The 25,454-nt window shown below is 31.2% G+C and overlaps 1 protein-coding gene across 1 annotated transcript in view; it reads left to right on the top strand.

The window, feature by feature from the left end:
* The window catches only part of LOC140051861 (bifunctional heparan sulfate N-deacetylase/N-sulfotransferase 4-like), a 36,755-nt gene extending 12,637 nt beyond the window's left edge, over positions 1-24,118 (top strand). Inside the window, exons 4-12 of the mRNA XM_072097189.1 lie at positions 11,706-11,891; positions 13,262-13,390; positions 14,540-14,722; positions 16,140-16,236; positions 16,790-16,913; positions 17,310-17,475; positions 19,554-19,724; positions 20,101-20,210; positions 20,776-24,118. Of these exons, the coding sequence (XP_071953290.1) occupies positions 11,706-11,891; positions 13,262-13,390; positions 14,540-14,722; positions 16,140-16,236; positions 16,790-16,913; positions 17,310-17,475; positions 19,554-19,724; positions 20,101-20,210; positions 20,776-21,004 (1,395 nt within the window). The 3' untranslated portion in view covers positions 21,005-24,118. The remainder of the gene's footprint in view (positions 1-11,705; positions 11,892-13,261; positions 13,391-14,539; positions 14,723-16,139; positions 16,237-16,789; positions 16,914-17,309; positions 17,476-19,553; positions 19,725-20,100; positions 20,211-20,775) is intronic.
* Positions 24,119-25,454: the final 1,336 nt, after the last annotated feature.

Raw genomic sequence — 25,454 nt, 5'->3', positions numbered from 1 at the left:
TCGTAATTTTAGTGTTTCTGAGTTGTTGTAATTTGTCTTTGTGTCTGTTAAACCAAGCTGTAAATGGCGGATTTGTTTCTGCTGCTGTTTCTGGTTTTGAAAATCAAATAGAATAAAAAATAAATATAGTTTACAGTAGTATGCTTTGTAGAATGTGAATGTCGTCATATAAAAGCAAATAGGCTTTTCTAATATTAATTTCTGAATATATAGCAATATATTATACTATTTTTGTTCATTGTTGGGCCATTGTACTGCTAACATTGGATTTGAAAGAAAAAATATTGTACTTTAACTTTAAATTTATTTTGCGAAATAACGTCATGAAAAACGGTATAAAAATAACAAATTACGCTGTTAATGGTAGTTTGATATGTTACCATAATACAGTAGTACTACAAGCCACAACAACAACAACAACAACAACAACAGAATGTCAATTTAAATCAACATAATTGTAAACTGCATTTAATAATACAGTTAATAATGTGAATGACATCAATAAAAATATTTTTCAAAGTTTCATTTTAACCCCCACAAAAAAAAACACAGTTTTGTATTTAATATTTTATTTTTTACCTTGACTATTAAAATCATATCATAATTATCTTATAACAGCAATTATTAAGAGAAATAAAAACTAATTGAAATAACAACATTGTTTTTGCAATTTATATTTATATCATTATGTCAAGGTCAAGTGTTATAATCTATCCATAATTTAGAGTAATTCAATACAGGTAATATCGCCATATGGTAATATATATTCAAAACTGAATATCTTACCTAAAGCAAAAAAAGAATGGCTTAAAAGCTTTTCGTATTCATTAGAGATTTAACACAGGATTCAATGACCTTACCTATGCATAAGCAATTGATGTTGACCAATACTTGTTGGTTTTCCTCTTGAATACTCCACAAGAAAGTCTGACAAAGAGGACTTAACTCACCGTACACCACTCTAAATGAGTGGTGCAAGAGGCTGGTGGGCCGGTCGTGGCCCTTTATTAGCTTCCTCGTCTTCTGAAATTTTCTTTTAAATAGTATGGTTGTGTCAACTTCTACTGTACTGGCAGGGAGAGCATTCCATGAATTTACGACTCGTTGGGTAAAAAAATGACTATAGTTGGGTTCATATCGAACTTAGGGCGAGATAAGTACTGATCTAGTTAAATTTTACGAGAGCGGTAATTCGATTAAATTCATTAAATTGCGTTCGACGGCTCATGTTAGGGCGAGATAACTTAAGCATCACGTGCTCGCGACCCCGCCGACACAAACAGGAAGTACAGTTGAACAGGTTAGGGCACTTTATTGTGGGCTATTCCTTGTGTGTATACGCACCCATTCTACCACCTTCTTCTTCTTTTTCGAGTACTGCTTAACGATCCGTAGACACAATGCTTCCTCAGTTATTATTATTATCGGGGTTTTTACCTATATTTTTACAAATGATTAATGATGACACGACACTGAACTAGATGAAGGTACTGCTTTGCTGCTGTTTGCGTTAGTTGAGTTCGTTTATAGCTGCATGGAATCCCAGCGAATGATGCGACAACAACAACGGCTCAGATACCTACGATATGCCGAGGAACAGCGCGAACTTGGGGAGATCATGTTTCTTTTACATACAAGCCTAGATGTAACATTTTTTGTCTTCGCTTTTACTTTTTTGGACATGATGAATGCGGTACAGATGTATTGAAATAAGTTTTAAAATAGTAATATGACAGATCGTCGCTTTCGGTTAACATGGGGTTCAGAAATAAAGCTAATTTGTTGATGTTTATATGTCAAAGTTGAAATTTGCTTTAATCTGATTGGTGTATTGGTGACCTCCAATTCTGAATGCCTCATGCTGTGCTAATTACCTTAATCGTTTTCTAGCTTTACCAGTGGATTTACTATTCCGTCGAGGCGATGGCCTTGACTGACCGTAGTCGAGGAAATTCCTTCATCTCGCCCTAATAATTCGTTCACATCGAAGTTATGGCAACATCATCTCGTTAATCTAGTAAATTTATCTCGCCCTAAGTTCGATATGAACGGGCCTTATGGCAATTTAATGGAGCATTATTCTTTTTCAATTTATGTTTATGACCCCTAGTGGCGGTATATTCAGACTTTTGAAAAAGTAAATCACTATCAATAGCCTCTTTGTTAGAAAGAAAATTATATGTTTGAATCATGTCCCCTCTGTGTTGTCTTTCTTCTAAGGTTGTTAAATTAAATTACTTGGACTTGGCGTGGCTTATTAATTGGACACTATTTCTTTTAATGTATCAATCACTATTAGTGGTTTCAATACATTCTTTGGCCAGTTTATTCTACTTCCTGTCCAATCCACACCTGTTTTTCAATCAATATCACTACAGTAGAATTCTTATATAAAAATAAGCAATCTGCCAAAAACAAATATAAATAATGTTAATATTCGGTTATTCTTACATACCATACCTCAATGTAATTATTACGCGTATTCAACTGGTCACCTCACATTCGCATGTACTCTTACTGCTTGCATAAACGACGAGGGCTTTGAAGGAGCTACAGTAGATGTGCTTATTATGTTCCAAAAACAACCCAGGGTTGAATACACCTATTCATAATGATATAAAACACAATGTTTCTCTGTCAGATATAGGGTATTTATTAAATATTATACTAATTTAGAATAATGGAAACATAAATAAAAATAAAGTAATTATTTTTTATTTACTAATCTACAAAGTGATACACAATCCATGTATCAATGACATTGAACCAGGTATCGTAATTTTAGAGTCCCCTTGTAGGCAAATGGTTTGCTCTAGAGTAATGTCTGCTATTAAGCCCATTCATTCTAATCTTCTGTTCGTCTATTTTTCATTGTATGCCCACTTTGACGAGGATTATTTTACTTTATGGCTATTAACAAAGTATCTAGAGGCTACAGTTTTCCAAATATGGTGCTTTAAATATTTTTTCTAGATCACGTTCATTGAGATCATTAGGCAAACAAGATGTCCAAAATCCACTTTACAATGCATAGCAAGTGGGGACTGTGTATCGGTTATTAATTCAACGTTTGGTATTTTATGCTTACGTAATGTGATGTCATGACAAAATAATCCAAGAGCACAATTTGTTTACAATACAGTTTTGAATTTTTTATGAAATGTTGAAAACCATAGGAGCAGGAACCTTTGGCCCCACAAGGTTTATATTCTCTATTTCTGGCCAATAACAAGTGTTCTCAAGATGCTCTTGGATTTACATATGTTTCACAGCTGAATTTTCTATAATTTATAATCAGAACAAAAATACAATTGTATGTTTGAAAGTGTTTTAATTTGAATATAAAGTGTTTTCACACCTGTCCGGATCCAGTTCAGATTCGCTACATATTAAATGTACGTTATTGAAAACTTTGAGACATGGTTTAATTTCCGCATTGGAACTGGATCAGGTGTGAAAGGCCCGTACCCGGGTGAATTGAGCGCACAGGTGTGGACAAAACATACAATAATTTCCTTCTCCCTAAAGCATGTCAAGCAGCCATCAAACAGTTGTATGTCCACAAGCCTTTGGTCAGGGGGTACGTATGGCTCGAAAGATAGAGACCAACAACAGCAAAATGCTAGTAAATGGGCCTAACTTCTGACAATGTTATGGCCAATTCTACCTACACTAATCAATTTTTCTTCAGCTACTACGCTTGCATCCTCTTTTTTTTTGGTGGTGGGGGGGGGGGGCGGGAATAAAGGAACCCTTGTATTTAAAAAAATCCTGGCTATGGGCTTGGTCCACAATGACACAGGTTACAATTTACCAGTAGCTTCAATTTCTAAATTAACCACACAGTACAGCAAGCGAATAATCACAAATAAGTATTCATATAATATCGCACACCATTGCTTTCATAACAACTGAATTTTTTGTATGAAATATTCATATTTTTCTATTCTCTTTTTTGCCTATAATTATATTACTATTGCACAACACATTCTATTATGCATGAGGCATTCGTAAAAAAATAGAGAAAACACCTAAATGATGATTTAACTAGTTCGTAGTAACTCCCAGGAGAGTGTTTAATATAGATAGTAGTAGATGTGTAGGTACAACACAGTTGGTCTGCCTGCATTATAATTTAGCTCATCCTCTCTAAAATTATGCCTCATCTGTCATTCGATATAAAATTTCTGAGTAGTATAATTAAACCATCGAGCATGCATACTTAATTGTTGTACGTGTTGTGTTTTATGGAATTTGTACGAGAATAGTAACATTGTTGTTGAAGATCAATAGAGTTATAATAATAATAAATTAAATTTATTGTGAACAAATATGGTATGTTCAATATAGTTTGGTTTTTTATTTAAAAAAATATATTTTTCAAACATTTAATTTAGCAAACTAGTTAAAGTTCAAATTAATATGGCGCAAAATGCTGGGTGCGTCTAATCGCGATTAGATTGAAAGTGGAAAAAGGGTGGGATTTGAGGAGATGTTTGAATGTGGTGAGCGATTCCATTTTCTTGAGATTGGAAGTGTGTATAACGTTGCAAAGAATACAGTAGTAGCTGGCCAAGAAATTGTTGTTAGGTATAAGAATTTTGAGCCCTGGTATACCAACCATTCTTTTTATTAAGGGACCGACTGGTCTATCATCCCCTGTAATAGTTACTGCACTGTTGGTTCCGTAGGTCCGTTGAGGACATAATCTGAATTTCCTCAAATGAGGATGAATAATATGAAACAAACAAGTACAGTGTTTATGTTCGGTCTTCTCAAATTGCAGTGAATTGCCAAGAGAAATATTATCTAGAAATTTGGAATACTGTAAGTAATTAATTATTTTTTGCCAATGGCTCATTGAATGCCAGATTAGGCTTAACGGCTACTAGTAGCATCGTCTGCTCTTGCCTACTTCATGTCGTCTGCTTTTTTTTACCTTCTTTCCAAAAGTAGTTTTAATAAATTGCTGTTTGTAATGACCAGAAACTTACATATGTTTCAGAGCTGAATTTTTTATAATCAGAACAATAAGACAATTTTATTTTTAATAAAGGGTTGAATATGAAGTGTTACTGTTAGTAAAAAAAAAAAATAAAGATCCACCAATTAAAGGTGGTTCGAAAGAAGTTCCCCCTCCACCTTTCCTTTAAACTTGGTGAGGTGATGAGGAGGCCTATTGAAATGAAAGCAACAAATTTTCAAATGACATCACATTGAAAACAAGTTTATATTGTGATAAGAACTAAACTACTGTTGCAACATGCCTATTGAGGGGACACCCCTGTGGGCAGATTCAAGTCCGGGCCCCCCTCTAAATTTCACAAATTGTAATGCAAAAGATACAGTAGGACATCAAATAAAGCTCAGCACTTTTCACTGACAGCCCACAGCTTATGTGCTGTATATGTTTTAAATGTATAGCCAACCACTATTCCGTGTAGACCTCCTGAAACCCAATAAGGGGTTGCTTTTTTAGGTTCTAATTCAATTTATTCCAAATAATATTACATGAACAATACAAACAATTTAATAACACAGACCCAGGGGACTACAAAGGTGAACTCGATCACTTTCGATGTGAATCACTTTTGATGGGGTGTCCTCTTAATAGGGACTACTGTACTATTATATTATTTGGACAGTGTGTATGTCCCTTTAAATGAAATCTAGTGTAAAATAATTTATACAGGTATTTATAGCATAATTGACAAGTAATACTGTGCCCAGAATATTTTTTTAATCTTTATCAAATGCAGTTTCAGCATTGCACAATAACTTTATGATTTATGATCAATAATATTCAACATACTATAATTAAAAAGAATATTGATTATCCTGATATCATTATTCGAAATTATGATTAACGATCTCTAATATTATCATTACTAAATATTCCAACTATTAATATTTGTAGCTTTGTGATATGAATATTAATTAGATGGTATTGCCACTCAGTTTCTTATGTGCTAATATAGCAAATAATATTTATTGTATACCCTATTTGGTCCTAAATATGGTAATTTAATGCAAATTTACTTATATGTACACTTATTAATTAATTATTATCAAGTCATTTTTGTTGTAGATGTGATATAAATTTGATAATAGTATTATCAAATAATATAATATTTTTTAAACTTTTTCTTATTGAATGTATTTAAGCTATTGGTACTGAATCAGTTATTTATTTTGATGATATTAATTTCACTCCAGTGAACACTTTTAAAATCATAATTTTAAGTTCATTTCATATTAAATTTCCTTTATACCTGTACATCTTATCAGACAATAGTTGACCTTCCATCTGACACAAGAAGGTCATAATATATAATTGAAACAAAGGCAATAGGATACAAATAACTTATTACTACAAATGTAAATTCTAACCTTATAATATTATTTTATTATTTGATGAATGTTTTATTATAGGATGATGTCTCTTTGCTGATGTCCAACCATGTCACACATCATCATTCAGTTTTTTGTTGAAATGCTATCAATATGAACTACAATAATCACAATGTTTTTGGTTCATTTTCCACTTTAAATACACTCTCCCAATACCAGGCTCTTTTGAAACCGGAACTCTCCCAAAACCAGAATTTTCTTGGGTTCCAAAAGGTTCATTTTTACCTTGTAAACATATTAGATTAGCCCAAGGGTGTCCGGTATTGGGAAAGTTGACTGTACTGTATTAACAAAGCTAAATATTGTTCTATTATATTATTATTGTTTCGTGCTTTCGCTGTCGCAGCCCCAAAACTCTGGAACACTCTACCACTCGAAATACGCTCATCAAAATCTGTTATCACATTTAAAACTAAACTCAAAACTCATCTCTTCAGAGAAGCATAATCGCACGCTACTACTTGCACTGATCTTGGAAAACACAGCGCTTTGAAACCTTTGTCTCTTGCGCTTTATAAATGTTATTTATTATTATTATTATTATTATTAAAAAAAGTTTGGGAAGAAGAATGGCAATCAAAAACCACATAAAATACTGTATCCTTAATAAATATAGTTTGTTGAAATTTAATATAGTTTTTCACACCAAGATAAATTAGGAATTAATAATTCAATCAAATAAATTATGCAAAAAGAATAAATAATATCAAATATTTAATTGAATACTACTCAATACTATAAAACATATCATTTTTCTATTCCGAATTTATCTATTTGTATTTTATAAATTGAATCAAATTTACAATAGTTTTTTGTTCAATTTAATACCACATTTGAAATAATTAATTGGATTCGTGTGCGTTTTCAGTGTGATTTATTAAACTCATTGCTGTCAACATGTGGACGTCAGTAGTGTGCGAAGCAAAGTAGCTTTTTAACACTGGACTGGATTCATACAAATAGATTTTGTAGGAAATTTATTAATGATTGAAACGCATTACAGTAAGCACTTGTTATATAATTGAAACTTACTGTATGCGGTCAGTGATTGCAACATTGACAATAGAAATGAACTAAAAAGCTACAAATGTACAAATATTTTAAAATAAATATTGAAAAACAAAACTGATTCTATTTTCTAGTTTTTGTTATAATTGAAACTTAATTGTGTTATCTATTATTGGTCGAAAAACAACCAGTAATGTGCACTGTCTATAATTGTTGTACCTGCATAAAAAATTGGAGTGCTGATTTCTTGAATGGTTTAGACCTTGACCTAGTCTCTCCTTAAAGTACAGTACTGTAGGTGTGTTATAAAATCAATTAATGTTTTACATTGTATTTGTACAGTAGATCACATAATTTTTTAAGATGAAATGTTCTATTTTTACTTCATGAAATTATTTGTTCCATTGCACTGATAAACATTCATTACTTTTTATACTAAAATAGCTATTGTACTATAAATAATAATGTAAATTATTAGATGTAATTACTGTAAGGAATATGACAGCTGTACTTGAAATGATTGGGAGATTTAGAATTCCATCCAAAATTTAGAATATGTATGAAGTGAGATTCTACTTTAAATCAAAAGAATTGTGAATTTCAACAAGCTTCGACGGAATTAAGCTCATCAAAAATTATAAATACTGACTGCTTTAAAATTGTAATTAGGACAAGAAGTCATTTGAATAAATTTTCAGCGCTAGATATAGTTAACGGTAACTAGCACTCATCCATGTCGCCTGTGCATTTAAATCACTCAACATGTTTCAATAAATATGGAATAAAATTTCAACACTTGTACGCACATTTGCTGTAGTATAAAGTAGTTTGCAGTACAACAATCATAGAAATTAATTGTTTAGATCTATAACGTGATTGAGAATTTTTATATCTGTGCATTTATTTTATTAAGAAATATCTTTTATAATTGACAATTTTCTCTTGTTCACATTTGATGGGTATTTATTAATTTGAATTGAAGAAATGAGCTAGAAAGTAGGGTACTCGCTCAGTTGTAGAAATCACAAAACTGTAATATGTTGAAATGCTAAAGAATCTGCAGTAATTGTTCAAATTATTTTGTAAGATATCTTGTTTCAGTGTCAGTAATTGACAGTAAATGGCAAATAGTGGTACATTTATACAAAATATTAATCTGCACATGCTGTACGTAAAGCTGTGTGTACACTATCAAACTAATGTGACAAAAAATGTGCCCACCATATACTGTATGGACATAATCACTACCATATTTGGCCATATCACTACCGTATTTGGGCACATCACACTTTTTTTGTCGACTAGTTTGATAGTGTAGACAGAGCTTAAGACTAGTCTGGTCTGTATTGATTTAATGTTCTTATTTTTTAAATGAACTTAAAATAATTGGCATAAAATTTTCATTTTCTTTTGAAATATCTGATGAGTCACTACAAACATACTTCCAAAGTATGTACCCTGCAAATTTGCTGCTTCATCTGCTGAATCAAACAATCGGCCACTAAAAACTTGTTAAGGAATGAGTTAATCGGAGACGCACCTGGAACTTTTATAAATTCACCCTTAGTGGACTTTGAACAACTGGAGTTGGCACCGTTCTATTTCAGATATTTCAGAGAATTCTATGGAAATTTTGCTACTTTCGCAAAACAATTTTAATACGATGTTGGTTCTTTGGTCCCAGAAACATAATAATTTCAAAAACACCGCCATAGACTTCCCCTAATGCGGCATTCTGGGATGGTTCTTGCTTAAGATGTACTGTAGGTGATAATAATATGAGCCTGATTTGTAACTTGGTGTCGTGCCAATTAATCATGTTCTGAACAGTAGCTAGTTTTAGAACATGCACAGCATATATTTGATTGCTACAGTACTGTATATCACCTAGCCACCTATATTTATAAGATGTGATTGGAATTTAATAAGAACATGGCAAAAATATACAATGATAAAAGATAGTCGAGTTACTGTGTTTTATGTGCTTAAGGTATAATTACTTCCCTAGAGCGTCATTACTCTAGATATTTTACCCTTGTTTTATTTAATGCAATCCTTTTTATTGTTTTTAGCCAATATGTAGAGCAAGTAAAGAACTATTTCCCTTTTAATATATAATCATCTTGTATTCATATCATACATTCATTAATAAATTTGATTTTCTTATTTGTTTGTAGTGAAGTAGTAGATTGATGGTTAACAGGCTTGGGTTCAAATCCTGTCATGATGTTTTTCTTAAAGATGTATTGTCCCCCTTAAAAATAATTTTTTTAATTTTTGTTGTTGCATGCCATTCAATGTCACATTAGTTATCCACTTTGACCAAAAATTGGATCTAAAAAAATGTATTTACCTGAAAAAACAGTAATTTAAAGGGAAAAATGGCTAAATTGGCTGCCGGCCAATGGATTTTTAGTTGAATTTAACCATTTATTACGTTATTTTTAAGTGAAAACATAATTTTTTTTGTTTATTTTTCTATGAAAGTGATTAACTTTATTAAAACTACAAAATAACCTATTCAAAGTCTGATTTAATTAATCTTCATTTTTCATGTTTTTGGAGACAATATATCTTTAAGACGAAAAACAATGGATCAGATGTACTGTATGTTTGTCTGTGAACAGTGTTCCCACCTTTAAGAAGAATAGTGAATGAATTGGAATGGCATGCTATCCTTGGCAATATGCCTATCCTTGGCAATATGCCTAACATTTCTATTTACCTTCTTCAAGATGATGAATTGGATATTGTTTTCAAACAAAATACATGGATATGGTATGTGAAGTCACAGATCACAGAACATTACCATTGACTCTTGAGATACATATTGTTTTTATGTTTCTTCATTCCAAGTTGGCATCCACTATCCAGCTTAAAAACATACAGTTCTGTACGGTATAATACAACTTTGGGTCTTCTTCCTAGCCAGTTCAATACCAATAATTTTTTTCCTACACTGATATTCCTCCGGGTAATAGCCCCACTCCCAAGTCAGACCAATTTCATGTTCTAGAGTGCGTTGGATTATACCAGAAGATATATGGTATTGTATTTCATCCTCATTATATTGTTTTCCACTGTCAGATGAACAAACTCCTAATCCTGATACTAAAGAAAATGTTTCTGTCAATCAGTGGGTTACAGAGGAAATACACAAAATTACACAAATTATAATAATATATTAAAACCAAATGAATCTTTATTTTAATATTCACTGATGTTATGATTCAGAGTTTAAATGAAGTTATTTTACTATGCTATTTTTCTAGCTCCATTTTCCAATGTTATGCAAGAAGCGGTTAGCATACTCAGAGATATCTCTGAGGCACTGTACTTTAGGGACTCATAATTCTTAAATAGGAATAATTGCTTTCCACTGAAACCTTTTAAGTTTGTTTATACTACTTCCTGCTTCCTTCCTTCTATGGAATAATTGAATTTCTTTTTTTTATCTACATTATATAAACAGAATTTCTAATATGAAAAACAACTGTTGGTTGTGTTTACCTTTTTAAAAAATTTGTTTTAACATATTATAATTTCAAGAAGATCTTTTATAAGTAATTGGGCTTTTTAAAAGCTAATAACTTTTTTTCAGAAACAATTTATATATTGCGAGAGTAATTACAGTTTGTTTTGAGTATATTTTTAAAGAATATAATACAGTACAGGGAAAAATTTCATTTTAAAATTTTGTTTAGCAATTATTGCTATCAAACTGATTTTTTAGTCGAGAAACATAGTTTTGTATTGTCTTTTTTTGCTACACAATTTTAGAAATGTGTAGCAATAATGTTGTTTTGTATAGCTTTTTGCTATGCTACACTGGCGAAATTATTCCCTGCAGTAATAGTTGATGTTCTTATTAAATACTGTAGGTCCTCTCTTTGTAATACTATTAATAAACAAAAAACTGCAAATTAACGACCTTAAAAAATTCAACTCGCCCATTCTTATAATAATATCTTGGATTTATAAAACGCCTAATGATGTGAAACCTCAAGCGCTGTACATACAGTATTATTACCCTGGTCATTTTTTAATCAAACATGTATCGGAAACATACTCCAATAATGTTATAGCTAGTAGTCGGCGCAAAGTTACCAATAATAGTTAATACCCATTTGTACATCTGTGTGGAGAAAGGCAAAGGTAAATAAAATATCTTTCCTATAAAGAATACAAGCAATTTTGCGAACGTTTGATTCAAACTCATGATCAGTAGTCCAACTTTGTTAACACTGCGTCACATGCCTTATTGCAAACTTATTTTGTAATTTCAGGAACATGGTATACCTCTGAATAACAACTATGCCGTGGCGCCTCACCACGCTGGCGTCTATCCGGTTCACAATCAACTGTATGAGATGTGGAAGAAGGTGTGGGACATACAGGTCACAAGTACAGAGGAGTATCCTCATCTCTACCCAGCTAGAAGGCGAAAAGGATATATCCACAAAGGGATCAAGGTTAGTAGTGGATTTGATTTGTTCTATTTTGATACCATCTAGGAGTTAAGGCGGCGTGGAAAGGAACTGGCCATCCTACCACATAATGCCAAGGCTTAGTAAAATGAGCTAACAGCCTGGCTGCTGAGCTCATTCCCTTGCGTTCAAAATGAATATAGGACTTACCTTTTTTTATTTTGATACCATACAAAGTTAACAAATATAGAAAAATGTATTTTGTTTTGTATGGTAACATTCCGATAGATATTTATTTGTAAATTATAAAACTTTTATTATTTTCTCATCTGTTTGATATCACTTGACGAGTTCTTGCTATGTTGCTAACCGTTTAAGAAAAAAAATTATTACATACGATTGAAAATCCAATTTACAAAACTACAGAGTTACCAATTTATGCTTATTAATAATGTTGGCTTACTTACTGTAATAACACTTTTGTTATTCTTTCTGTTGAATACAAGTTATTATTGTATAATAATTATAATTTGATTGATTTTATATCCAATTACCAAGTAATAAAATCCCGTACTACACACTATACCATTATGCGTAGTTTGCTTTATGTACAATCAATAATACAATTTAGCTCATGTGATCAAGGTCGTCCCTGTTGGATTTATGAATTTACAAATTTTATAAAACTTATGTATTCAAGGTAAAAAAAAACAACATAATTTAGATGTAAATTGACAAAAATGAGAATAATGATTAATTGATTTTGTCTTGTAAAAACCTTTACATAGCCAGCGGATCTGTTATACTGTAAAATTTATACATTAAAAAAAAATATTTATTAAGTATTAATATTTAATAATACAGTTAGACAAGGACATGACGTATTATAGAATTTCATATTGGATGTTAATTATAATACTAGGTTATACAATATTTTGCAATGTACAGTACAATACATTACTTTATTCATGAATCATGTATAAACATGTTTTTTTTTTAAAGATGATTTGTCCCCCAAAACCATGAAAATGAAGATTAATTCAATATGTTATTTTGTAGTTTTCATAAGGTTAATCACTTTTCGTAAAAAAAACCAAAAACAAATAATGTTTTTACTTAAAATATGACAAAATAAATGGTTAAATTCAACCAAAAACCCATTGGCTGTCAGCCAATTTGACCATTTTTGCTTTAAATTACATTTTTTTTAGTTAAATACATTTTTTTTATCCATTTTTTTTTTCAAAGTGGGTAACTATTATGTTACATTTAAAATGGCATATTCAACAAAAATGTTTTAAAAAAATATTTTTTCAGGGGGGACAATACATCTTTAATTAACACATTATTTTTTATAGAATAAAGGTTTCAAAAAGTCATATCAATCACAAAAGAAGTGTTTTTTTGTTTTCCAGGTATTGCCAAGACAAACTTGTGGGTTGTTTACTCATACAATATTTCTGGAAAAGTACCCAGGAGGACGAGCAAAATTGGACAAGAGTATACAAGGGGGAGAACTCTTCCGAACATTCATTGACAATCCCGTAAGTAAAACAAAACGAAAATATTTTATAGCTGTGGACTGTACACATATTGATGAAATTGTGGTTTACACAATTTAGATGTGATTGAATTGAAATGTTATCAGAGAGGTCATCTTTACTTACATCATCTGCAAATGCCAAATAATACTATAATATTTGATGTTGTTATGAAGCAATCAAACCTAATGTAGGATATGGAGAAAGCTTATCTATTCTTAAATGTTATAGTGCATAGTCAGTACAGGTACAATCATAAAGTGGTTATAGGGTATGGGCTAAAATGACTTTAGTGTGTAATGTCCCTATCCTGAAAATGCAAAGTAAATTCTTAATTGGAATGAAGGAAGAATATAAGATGACAACAAAAGGCTAATTTATCTCAAATTATTATATATATATTTAATTAGAGAATGCCTTTTTCTTAATTGCTGTAGGCATTTTCTTTAAATTTTAAATACGACCAAAGATGCAATCATATGAAAATCATAGTATACTTATTAAATGTAACTATAAATTTCTATTATAATGAATAAGTATAGGCCTATTATAATTAAGTATAGGCCTATTATAATGTATTAAGTAAGTATAGGCCTATAATGAAGTCTAGACCTATATAATGAATAAGTATTTAATTTTGTAATGAATAAATAGATATAGGCCTATTATGCTGAATGGTTGAAAAGAGGTTAAACATGAAATATTATGCCATACTAGTAAATATTATTTTTTAGCCCTCAAGCTAATAAAATACATTCCAAGATAAAACCAAATTAAACCAGGTATTTAGTTTCAACTATGCAAGCAAACTAGAACACACATTAAATATCAATTTATATTTCAAAGTTTTCTTTTTAGTATAATAGATCATACACTAAACTACACATGTTTTAAGAATATTTATGTAAATATTGCTAGTTGTTTAAAATACTTTTCTGAGAAAGAACTTGACATCTTTAGTACTTCATTATAATGTTTCAACCGAATGTGATGAAGAGAATTCTCTCAAGAGAAAAAGTTTTACCAATCTGGACTAAATAAGTGTCTAGGGTTTTGAGCTTTTAACTAAAGTACATTTAAATAAAATCAGCAGAACCATTTGATACAGTGGTCAAATAAATCGTGACAGCCATATTTTTAATTTCTCTCTAGGTGAACATATACATGACGCATTTGTCAAACTATGGTAACGACCGAATTGCGCTGTACACGTTTGATAACGTCATCAACTTTGTTGATAAGTGGACGAACCTAAGATTGAAGACAGTGCCGCCGAAGGAACTAGCTGAAAAATACTTTAATTTATATCCAGACCAGAAAGAACCTCTGTGGACTGTACGTAACAAGGTTTTATTAGATTTACTCTGATAGGAAAGTGTATTAGTGGATACTGATATTAAGTGTAAAGCTCTGTCTACACTATCAAACTTTATGTGTTAAAAAAATGTGATGTGCCCATATATGGACATGATGATGTCATATCACTATGATATTTGTGCATATCACTACCATATTTGGACACATCACATTTTTGTTGTCAAACTAGTTTAATAGAGTAGACAGAGCTTAAAGGTGTGAATTTTGTATGCCCACCTTATCTGAGCCAGGGCAATATTTGCTAACCCTTCCTTTGAGATGCCCCTACCCCTGAGTTTTATTTATTTTTTTTTATCTTAAATAAGGTTTACTAATTTAATACAGATATGAAACAATGGAAGCATTCATCTTAATTTTTTAGCACAAATTTATTATTAATGCTGTCAAGTTTGGCCAAGTTAATTATTATGTTTTGAGACATCTAATGATGTTATAATGTGCATCTAATGTGAGAACATTTCAACACTGTCAGACACATTTATACCGATTCATTTATAAGTTAATTAGCCCCGATTGCGCAAGACAATTTTAGACGACGATTATCAGCAAGGAAATGATATGAAACATAATGAGAACAAATTGTCACTTCAAACTGTAGAACATCACTTTTTGGTCAACTATTAAACTGTATTACTAAATTACTGCTTAACTAAACTACAGTAACTATAACAAAATGTGTAAATGTATTATTTGTCCTCAGTAGCGCCTGGTTTCCATAAAATTGCTACACCGTCGCTACAGCGTTTCCATTAAAATCGCTACACGCGCAGATGTCACCGACTCAATCAGGAAGGCTTCATCGCAGTCAAATCGTCAAAGTTCAACCATGTTCAACTTTGCCGATTTTGTCGGCGATGAATCGTATACGCGTACCAAGGAATATTTAGCGCTCGCGTACTAGATCCCTGATAAATTCTAGCGTTTCCATAGAATCTCTACGCTCTGTCGTGTAACGATTTTATGGAAACCAGGCTTAAGGACACATGACAGCCACAGTACCATGCTCAAAGTACTAACGTTCTTTATTTAAACTTACTGTAATATGCTTTCTGTGTACATTAATATGTAAAATATCTTGCTAAAGGATATAAGCAATATTGCACAGATAGGTCTCGAACCCATGCCTCTCAAATAGTTGTTTGTGATCCCCTTACCATTACGCCATATCTCAATATTAATACTGTACTAAATTTTTTATATTGTTACACTTTAATCATATTCATAATCTATGTTGTCATTCATTCATATTGAATGTGAAATTCAGTATGATTGTGTGGGATGATTATTCTCAAGTACCACCATAATATGTACACATGAGAAACAAAATGTTAAGGGCATCATTCTTAACTATAACTTAATAATTATTTTCTTTTAGAATCCATGTGATGATAAACGACATCTTGAAATATGGGCGGAGAATAAATCATGCAAAAACTTGCCAGACTTTCTGATCATTGGCCCACAAAAAACAGGTGACATTTTAGACTGATTTTTAAAATTAACACATTGAACAATTGCAAAATAATATTTGTTGTAGTTTAAAAACAGAAAGCAAATAATATTTGTTTAATGATTTCTTTGAAAGGTCAAACATTTATGAACATTCAAAAAGTACATTTAAAAATACTATTTATTTTTTTATGATAGCTATTTGAAGTTACAAGTGTTTAAAGTGAAAGTTATGAAAACATTATTTTAGCAATATGTACTCTAAAGAAACAAGAATGAACTTTAATAAACAAAGCTGTTTCCTGTTTAATGTTGATTGAAACAAACCAGTATTACAAAGATATCCGTCATATGTAACAAATTTGAGGGCATGGCAACTCGAACTGGAGATTTGATTCACATACCACCAGGGCTATGTTGTGATCTGCATCTTCGAGAATATTTCTTAAATTTTAACAAAAGAAAACGCTAATTATTAATCAAAATTCTATTGTAGAAATTAATTTTTTTATGCACATAAGTTTTCTATTTTTTTTTGTGGGAACAGGTGTTAATTTAAAAACAATTATCTTTTAGGAACCACTGCTCTCTACACATTTTTAAGTATGCATCCAGCCATACGTAGCAATATAGATAGCACTAAAACGTATGAAGAGGTGCAGTTTTTCAGTGGGACCAATTACTTTAGAGGCATTGATTGGTAAGTTAATTTCATACTATGAAGAAATGTACATATTGATACTGTCTCTATGTTACGTCGACATTAACATTTTTTTAGTCCTAACCTTGGGTGGACTTATACCCAAGACATGATATTGATAAAAAAAAGGATTATATTATCCGATATATTTAACATTCATTAGCAAAAAATAATACACAAACTTTCTGTAACAACAGCATTGAGGCCAGAGAGTCAATTACATGTAATATAAAACATTATACTGTACTGAAAATAAAATAAAATTAAAGTTGACAACCATCTTTTAGTATTTAAATGAAACAGACTCTTCTGTACATGTAAATGAAAGGTACCACAAATAAATTGCTTTGCATGGTCCTGGATTTAAGCCAACAACTTACTTTTATCTTTATCCAGGTACCTGGAGTTCTTCCCAGGAAACCCTTCAACCGTGACATTTGAGAAGAGTGCTACATATTTTGATAATCCAAATGTTCCTCGCCGAGTACATTCTCTGCTACCCAAAGCCAAGTTGATAACATTACTGATAAGCCCCTCAAAGAGAGCTTATTCATGGTATCAGGTAAAATAAACCTTTAAACTTTTATCTTAATGTAAGAATAATGGTATTAGTAATGTACTGATTCAACATGGTCATTTTTTGCTCATGATGTACTTGCTCATGATGCCGTATGTGAACCTGCAGTGGCATTGATCATGAGTAACTTGCTCATGATGGTGTATGTGAACCTGCATTAGCATTGATTATGAGTAGCTTGCTCATGAAATTGTGTGTGAACCTACTGCAGCATTGATCATGAATAACTTGCTCATGATGTTGTATGTGAACCAGCAGCAGCATTGATAAGGAGTAACTTGCTCATGATGTTGTATGTGAACCAGCAGCAGCATTGATCAGGAGTAACTTGCTCATGATGTTGTATGTGAACTAGCAGTATCATTGGTTATTATTAACTTTCTCTGTGAACTTGCTATGTGAACCGTCAGCAGCATTGTTCAAGAGTAACTTGCTCATGGTGTTGTATGTGAACCCGCAGTAACATTGATCATGAGTAACTTTCTCATGATGATGTATGTGAATCTACTACACCATTGATCATGAGTAACTTGCTCACTGATATTGAGTGTGTAGCAGCAGTACCATTGATCATGAGTAACTTGCTCATGATGCTGTATGTGAACCTGCAGTACCATTGATCATGAGTAACTTGCTCATGATGGTGTATGTGAACCTACAGCAGCATTGATCATGACTAACTTGCTCATGATGTTGTATGTGAACTGGCATCAGCATTGATCATCTCATGATATTGTATGTGAACCTGCTGTAGTATTGATCATGAGTAACGTGCTCACAATACTGTATGTGGATCTGCTGTAGCAGCAATTATGAGTAACTTGCTCACAATGTTGTATGTCAACCTACAGTGGCATTGAACATAAGTAACTTGCTCATGATGTTGTATGTGAACCAACAGCGGCATTTATCATGAGTAACTTGCTCATGATATTGTATGTGAACCTACTACACCATTGATCATGAGTAACTTGCTCACTGATATTGTGTGCGCACCAGCAGCAGCACCATTGATCATGAATAACTTGCTCATGATATTGTATGTGAACCTACTACACCATTGATCATAAGTAACTTGCTTACTGATATTGTGTGCGCACCAGCACCATTGATCATGAGTAACTTGCTCACTGATACTGTATGTGAACCTGCAGTAGCATTGATCATGAGTAACTAGCTCACAATGTTGTATATGAACCAGCAGCAGCATTGATCATGAGTGGGTTGCTCATGATTGTGTGTATGTGTGTGTGTGTGAACTGGCAGTAGCATTGATCATAGAGTGACTTTCTAACATTTGTATTGTTCTTTTTTTGAAGAGACAGTCTGATCAAAAATTTAACTTTAGTTTATTGAGTTTGACAAAGTGATTACAAATTGATATGCACTACTACACGTATGCGTTCAACTCATTGTATTATTTAATAATTTATTTAAATATAATCAAATATATGTTTGTATGCAATTTCACTGTTATCCTGTAGCATTTCATTTAAAATTTCATAATTTTTGTGTCTCTTGAGCTTCCGGCTCATAGACTGTCTGCTTGGATTGTGTCCACAGGCAAAATGTGATGTGTTTCTGTGGCATATCTAAAATTATTGAATAATTTATTACCAAATCTGATCTTTAAAAAAAGTCCTTTAGTCATAACCATAACGACTTCTTAATTTTGTGTCTGTATTTAAGTTAATCTGCCATGCCACATACACATAAATGAATGATCACATTATTGGATAATTTGTGGTACTGTGGCTTGGTGTTTGAAATGCTTGCTTACAACCTCTGGGTCCCGGGTTCAAATCTTGTAATAGTTCCAGGATTTTCTGATGGCCTATACAGTGCCACTACCTAAGCATTTATAGACATGGGTTTACCATCCCTTTTTTTAAATATCTTTTATTGAAAAAGATTATTAAGAAAAAAATGAATATGTTTAACTTTTTTTCACAAAATTCTTTTTTTATTTTTTGTGGACCATTGAAAATAGTCTAAAAATTTACGAGTGTCCTGACAACCTCTTATGAAGGATATTTATTTTTACAATATTTTTGTTCTCTCAGCATATGAGATCTCACAACGATCCTATAGCGTTAAACTACACATTTTATGATGTAGTAAGTGCAGACGAATTGTCATACTCGGCTGTTCACGACCTGCGTAGAAGATGCTTAGAACCGGGAAAGTACGCTAAACAACTTGATCGCTGGCTCTCACATTATTCAGCAAACCAGGTTTGTATTTTAAATACAAAAATATCCATAAAAGATTCTTGAAAATGATGATATCGATCACAACGTTCCATTCTCAAAATTCTTTATTTTGAGTTAGTGAATATTCTGGTATAAGTTGCACTATGTGATATTTTAAGTCTTTAAGAAAAATAAGTAAGGGTTGCAATAGACCATGTAAGTCGTAAAAATTAAGTGAAGTAAGTTGAAAATAATTCTCTAGAAAATGATTGTAGTACTGTGAGACATTTTCAACTTTATTAGTACTACTAATATGATATTTAAACTAAATTCTAAGCATCAAAATAAATTAATCATATCTTTATCATCCACTCGGCTCAATTTTAAATGTTAATGATGATGTATGCTTTTCTTGTAGTTGCTAATCTTAAATGGAGAATCATTGAAAGAAAATCCAGCAGGGACCATGTCTAAAGTTCAGCATTTTCTGCATATTAAAAACCAATTTGATTATTTTACACATCTCAAGTAAGTTCATTACATTCTGCGAGTATTCACTATATGTTTGTAAAATATACTGCATTTAAATTTTGTACTGAGCCTTGAATTTTGAAGAATTATTTTTTAAATAGTTTGTGCGCAGTATTAAATAGATTTTAATGCTGTGGAAATATATTAAACTAGCGTTTCTGTCTTAATTTTGTGTACCGGCCAAACAAGTACAGCCCCAATTAAATCGGTTGATAGGGAATGTGATGTCGCACTTTTTCTCCATATTCGTAGTGGTAGTCACAAAGAAATTGGTCAAAATTTGATTTTTATTTACTTCTCATTAAAATACTTAAAAATATTATGGATATGAATTATGAATAAAATAAAGAAACAGTATCAAATAGAAAAAAAAACTGTAAAATAAAAAAAATAAACTGAAAAAGATAGCCCATAAAAGTCTTGATGTAGAATTTTTTTCTAAAACACGAAAATAGAACAAAATTGCTGTTATTACTGGCTAAAGGAAGATTAAGAACAAGGTTTTTGTGCTATTATATAGTTTCTTTATTATTTTAACAATATTTTGATTGATACCATCTAGATATGACAACAAAAAAGGATTCTACTGCCAGTTACTAAACAATGGACGAACTAAATGTTTGGGCAACAGTAAGGGGCGTGTTTACCCTCCAATGGATCAGAAATCACAGAACTACTTATCACAGTATTACCAATCACACAACCAAGAACTTAAAGGCCTGCTATCGAAGCTGAATTACAGAGTGCCCCAGTGGCTTAAAGATGATTTGGAGCTTGCGGAATATGTATAAATCAATATTAATAGCATTATGAATCAATATGATATGAAGTATTTAAGCCAATGTAATACAGTTATTAAGTGTAAAGATAATAAGAACAAGTGATTGCATGAATAAAACTATATTATATTAATATGACATGTTAGTTCTGGACTTGTTTTTAGAGAGAAAAAGTATTTAATTTATGAAAAGCCAGTTTAAAATATGTTTCATATACTTCTCATTTACAATTAAAGTTCTGCTGCAGGATTTACCATTTTGTATTTATGCTTTCCGAATTGTTCCAAGACCGAGTTAATGTACTGTATAATACTTTTAATGAACTCAATTTGGAACCAAAATCCTTCTGAATTCTGACCTTGAATTGACAAAACTCACAATAAATGTTGTTCATTTTAAACATATCAACTATACAGTATTTTGTAATATAATACTGTCTTGTGAAAAACGTGCATGCAGGTGAATACTGGTAAATTAAATTTACATATTCCTCAACACCAGTTCTGCACAACTCTCCCCCATAACCCTACACCCCTGTAGCACTATACAACATTTGCTAAGCATCAGTGCTCATGTATGAGTGTAAAGATAATATTTATTACGGATTCTACATACGTATTACAAAGACATTTCAATTTTTAATTTAAAACATTGTTATAAACAGTCTGTTTGAAATACTATTGCCGGTTTCTTTACTGGCAGGTTATAATTCCTAAGTTGTAGAGCATTACTGAAATAAAGAAACGCTGTTTGTTACATAACTGCTGTAGTGATCCCTTAAATGGTGCTGTTTTCATGTACAGTAATGTTATGTTTAAATATAATATAAAATATCCTTCAAACATCCTTCAAAATGTTGTGAAATATTTGAATAGTATGGTTATGAAGTTTGAATCTCTGTAAAACATTTTAACAGATTTGATCCTAAACCAAATTTTAAAGTAGTTCCTGTCTCCTTTAAAAGTTTAATTCAGTTTTCAATGTATATATGGGTGTGCCCTACTTTGGTATGCCAATTCAATTTCAGTAAATATTGTAATCTTAATATTTACTTTTTTAATCATGTGGAAAGTTTATAATTTAAAAAAGATGACCTCTGACATTTTATTTAACACATTTAGGAATTTTCCAAGCAGGGTTTATGTACGATTATTGTGATAATATATTAAACTTGTATATAATAGTACATGGTGTCTGTAAAGAACCATCTTTTTAAAAGTAAAGTAACATTTTATGCCCAAATTATTATGAATATATTTGTTATTGAATGCGGCATAAATGGAACGTTTACTCATATTGTATTTGCTGAATTTTTATATATACATTCTTAGATTTTTGGTAAAATAAATTACTTTTCTCTTTATGTGTATACTTTCTACCTGAATATATATTTTATTGTTTCAGTAATGTTTTTTATCTTTAGTAGGCCTATATTATCCCATATTGTACGACATTTAAACTATTGCCTAGATCATTTAAATGTTAACATTGATGAAAACAGTTTTTACATACAGTTGCAAATACCATTGAATACAATGGGGTATATTAAAAACATAAACACAATTGTAAATTTTCTCAACCCCTCTTTCTGTTCTTATACATACCTCGTTGCAACATCATTATATTATTTTTAAACATAGTTGAACCCACTTACTTGTTTTAAAGTATGTAATTATACGATTATTAAGACTTGTTTTAAAGTTTTAATGTGAATAATAATAGACTATATGTAAGAGATATGCCATTATTTATATTTCATTGAGCTTCAAATGAAATTTGTTTACAATGGTATATCATACATCTGCATAACTAGATTAGAATGTAAATAAACACTATTTTCAGTAGTATATATTTAAAACTATTCCTTTCTAATTTTGTTAAAACTAGAAGTAGTACACAACTTTTTAAGTAATTAATTCCTCTTTTGCATGCTATACTTTATATAAACTGCAATAATTTTGCAACTGTTAAGTTATAGTAAGGTGATGAAAACAGTAAAATATTCAGTTTGTAAAATTATTTGTTAGCGCATTGACAAACCTCTAAACACATCATTACATTTACAATATATTAATCCAATGGCAGATTACTGATAGAAACCAACACATTACAGGTAAGAGTAGGTTGGCCTCAATACTTGGAGACAAAATAAAAAACAACTACAGTGTTTAGCTGAAGACAAATATTTATATAATTAATTAATTGTCAGTATATCATTCAGTATTTTATTGGTTCTGTGCCTGTCAATTGCATGTGTTCTATTATACCTGTATTGTATCTAAACTATATTTTATAACAAGATTCCTATAATTGTGTATACTGTACTTAAAACATTTTCGTTCATCAAAAGACATTCACTATAAATTACACCCCCCACCCACTTTCTCCTATTCCATTTTTAAAGATTGTTCAACTCGTTATGAAAATAGGGATTTCCTTTCATCCATCATTTATATACTTCAGTATTACAGATTATCTGATTATTTGGACATATTAAAAAGAATGAATATTTTTTTGATGAACTATTTATCCTACGTTTCCTGCACAACGTGCTAAAAAACAAAAAATGTTAAATTGCAAATAGTTTGTAGCATGTTAAAAGATGAGAAGTTTTGAAGACATTGAAATGATTTTATCCCATTAACTTCAATATGAATTTACTATCCTAAAATGTTTATAGCTAATTATTGATTTGTTTTCTGCAAAAAAATCAATTTATCATTGTTACGCTGATGCATTTAATAAGTTATTCTGGTTATACGGGTATTTCGTTTGTAATATAAATTCACGAGTCATTCGTGTATACTAGGGTTATCCTCAGTACATGTCTGCATCGCCTATTGTGTAAATGTGAACACATAATAAAAAATTAAGTAAGTTGTTGTATACATTGGTTTATGCTTTTTTTAATCCATATTTTTACATTTTTTACCTTTGAACAAATGTTGATGCTGAAAATTACCAAAATGTTATGCTATATATGCGTGTATTGCATTATTATCATCTCTTAGTCATAGTAACCAGTTAGGTCGAAAAATAAAAAGGCCAAAATTTGGTTGTTTTGGAAAAAAATCTCTATACTGTAGTACAGGTTTTTTGTGTGGAAAAACCGCCCCATTTTTTTTTTTTTTTTTTTTTTCCCGAAAAAAGGCTAAAATATCCACTTTTTAAAAATCAATCATTATGCCATAATATTACCATATATGTACATATATGGTGTTATCATCTTATAGTGCCATAGTGACTAGAATATGTAAAAAATGAAAGGGTCAAAATTTGGCAATTTTTGGAAAATTTCCATGTACTATAGTACAGGGATTTTTTCGAAAAAAAGGCCAAAATATCCACTTTTTAAAAATCAATCATTTTGCCATAATATTGCTATATATGCGCATATATGGTGTTATCATCTTACAGGGCCATAGTGAAGGGTCGAAATTTGGCAATTTTTTGGAAAATTTCCATGTACAGTGATTTTTCAAAAAATGGCAAATTTTCGACCTTTTTATTTTTAGATAAAACTGGTTAACTATAGCACAATTGACATGCGCAGAACCGCCTCTGCGCATGTTTATTATGCAATAGTAACCATTTATGTCAAAACTGGTTACTATAGCACAATTGACATGAACAGAACCCATTATTCGTCTCTGCGCATGTTTATTATGCTATAGTAACCATTTATGTCAAAAGTATAACCACTACTTTTGACATAAAGGGTTACTATAGCATAATAAACATGCGCAGAGTCGAATAATGGGTTCTGCGCATGTCAACTGTGCTATAGTAACCATTTATGTCAAATATGATTATAGCTATAGTAACCAGTTTTATCGAAAAATAAAAAAAGGTCGAAAATTTGTCATTTTTTGAAAAATCCCTGTACTATAGTACAGAACCATTTTTTTTTCTAAAAATGGCCGATTTTCGACCCTTTTATTTTTTGACATAAATGGTTACTATTGCTATAGTAACCATTTATGTCAATCGGCCATTTTTCGAAAAATTCCCTGTACTATAGTACACGAAGTTTTTCACGATCAAATGGCTATATTTCGATAAAACTGGTTACTATAGCACAATTAACATGCGCAGAACCCATTATTCGCCTCTGCGCATGTTTATTATGCCATACTAACCATTTATGTCAAAACTGGTTACTGTAGCACAATTGACATGCGCAGAACCCATTATTCGTCTCTGCGCATGTTTATTATGCTATAGTAACCATTTACTACCCATAACGAAATAACTAAGTAGAGTCGAATAATGGGTTCTGCGCATGTCAACTGTGCTATAGTAACCAGTTTTATCGAAAAATAAAAAGGTCGAAAATTGGCCATATTTTTGAAAAAATTCCTGTACTATAGTACAGGGAAATTTTCGAAAAATGGCCGATTTTAGACCCTTTTATTTTTTGACATAAATGGTTACTATAGCATAATAAACATGCGCAGAGATG

This window comes from Antedon mediterranea, chromosome 6, assembly GCF_964355755.1.
Source record: "Antedon mediterranea chromosome 6, ecAntMedi1.1, whole genome shotgun sequence".
In the NCBI taxonomy this organism is placed as follows: domain Eukaryota; kingdom Metazoa; phylum Echinodermata; class Crinoidea; order Comatulida; family Antedonidae; genus Antedon; species Antedon mediterranea.
This window is presented reverse-complemented; position numbering and strand designations above follow the sequence as displayed.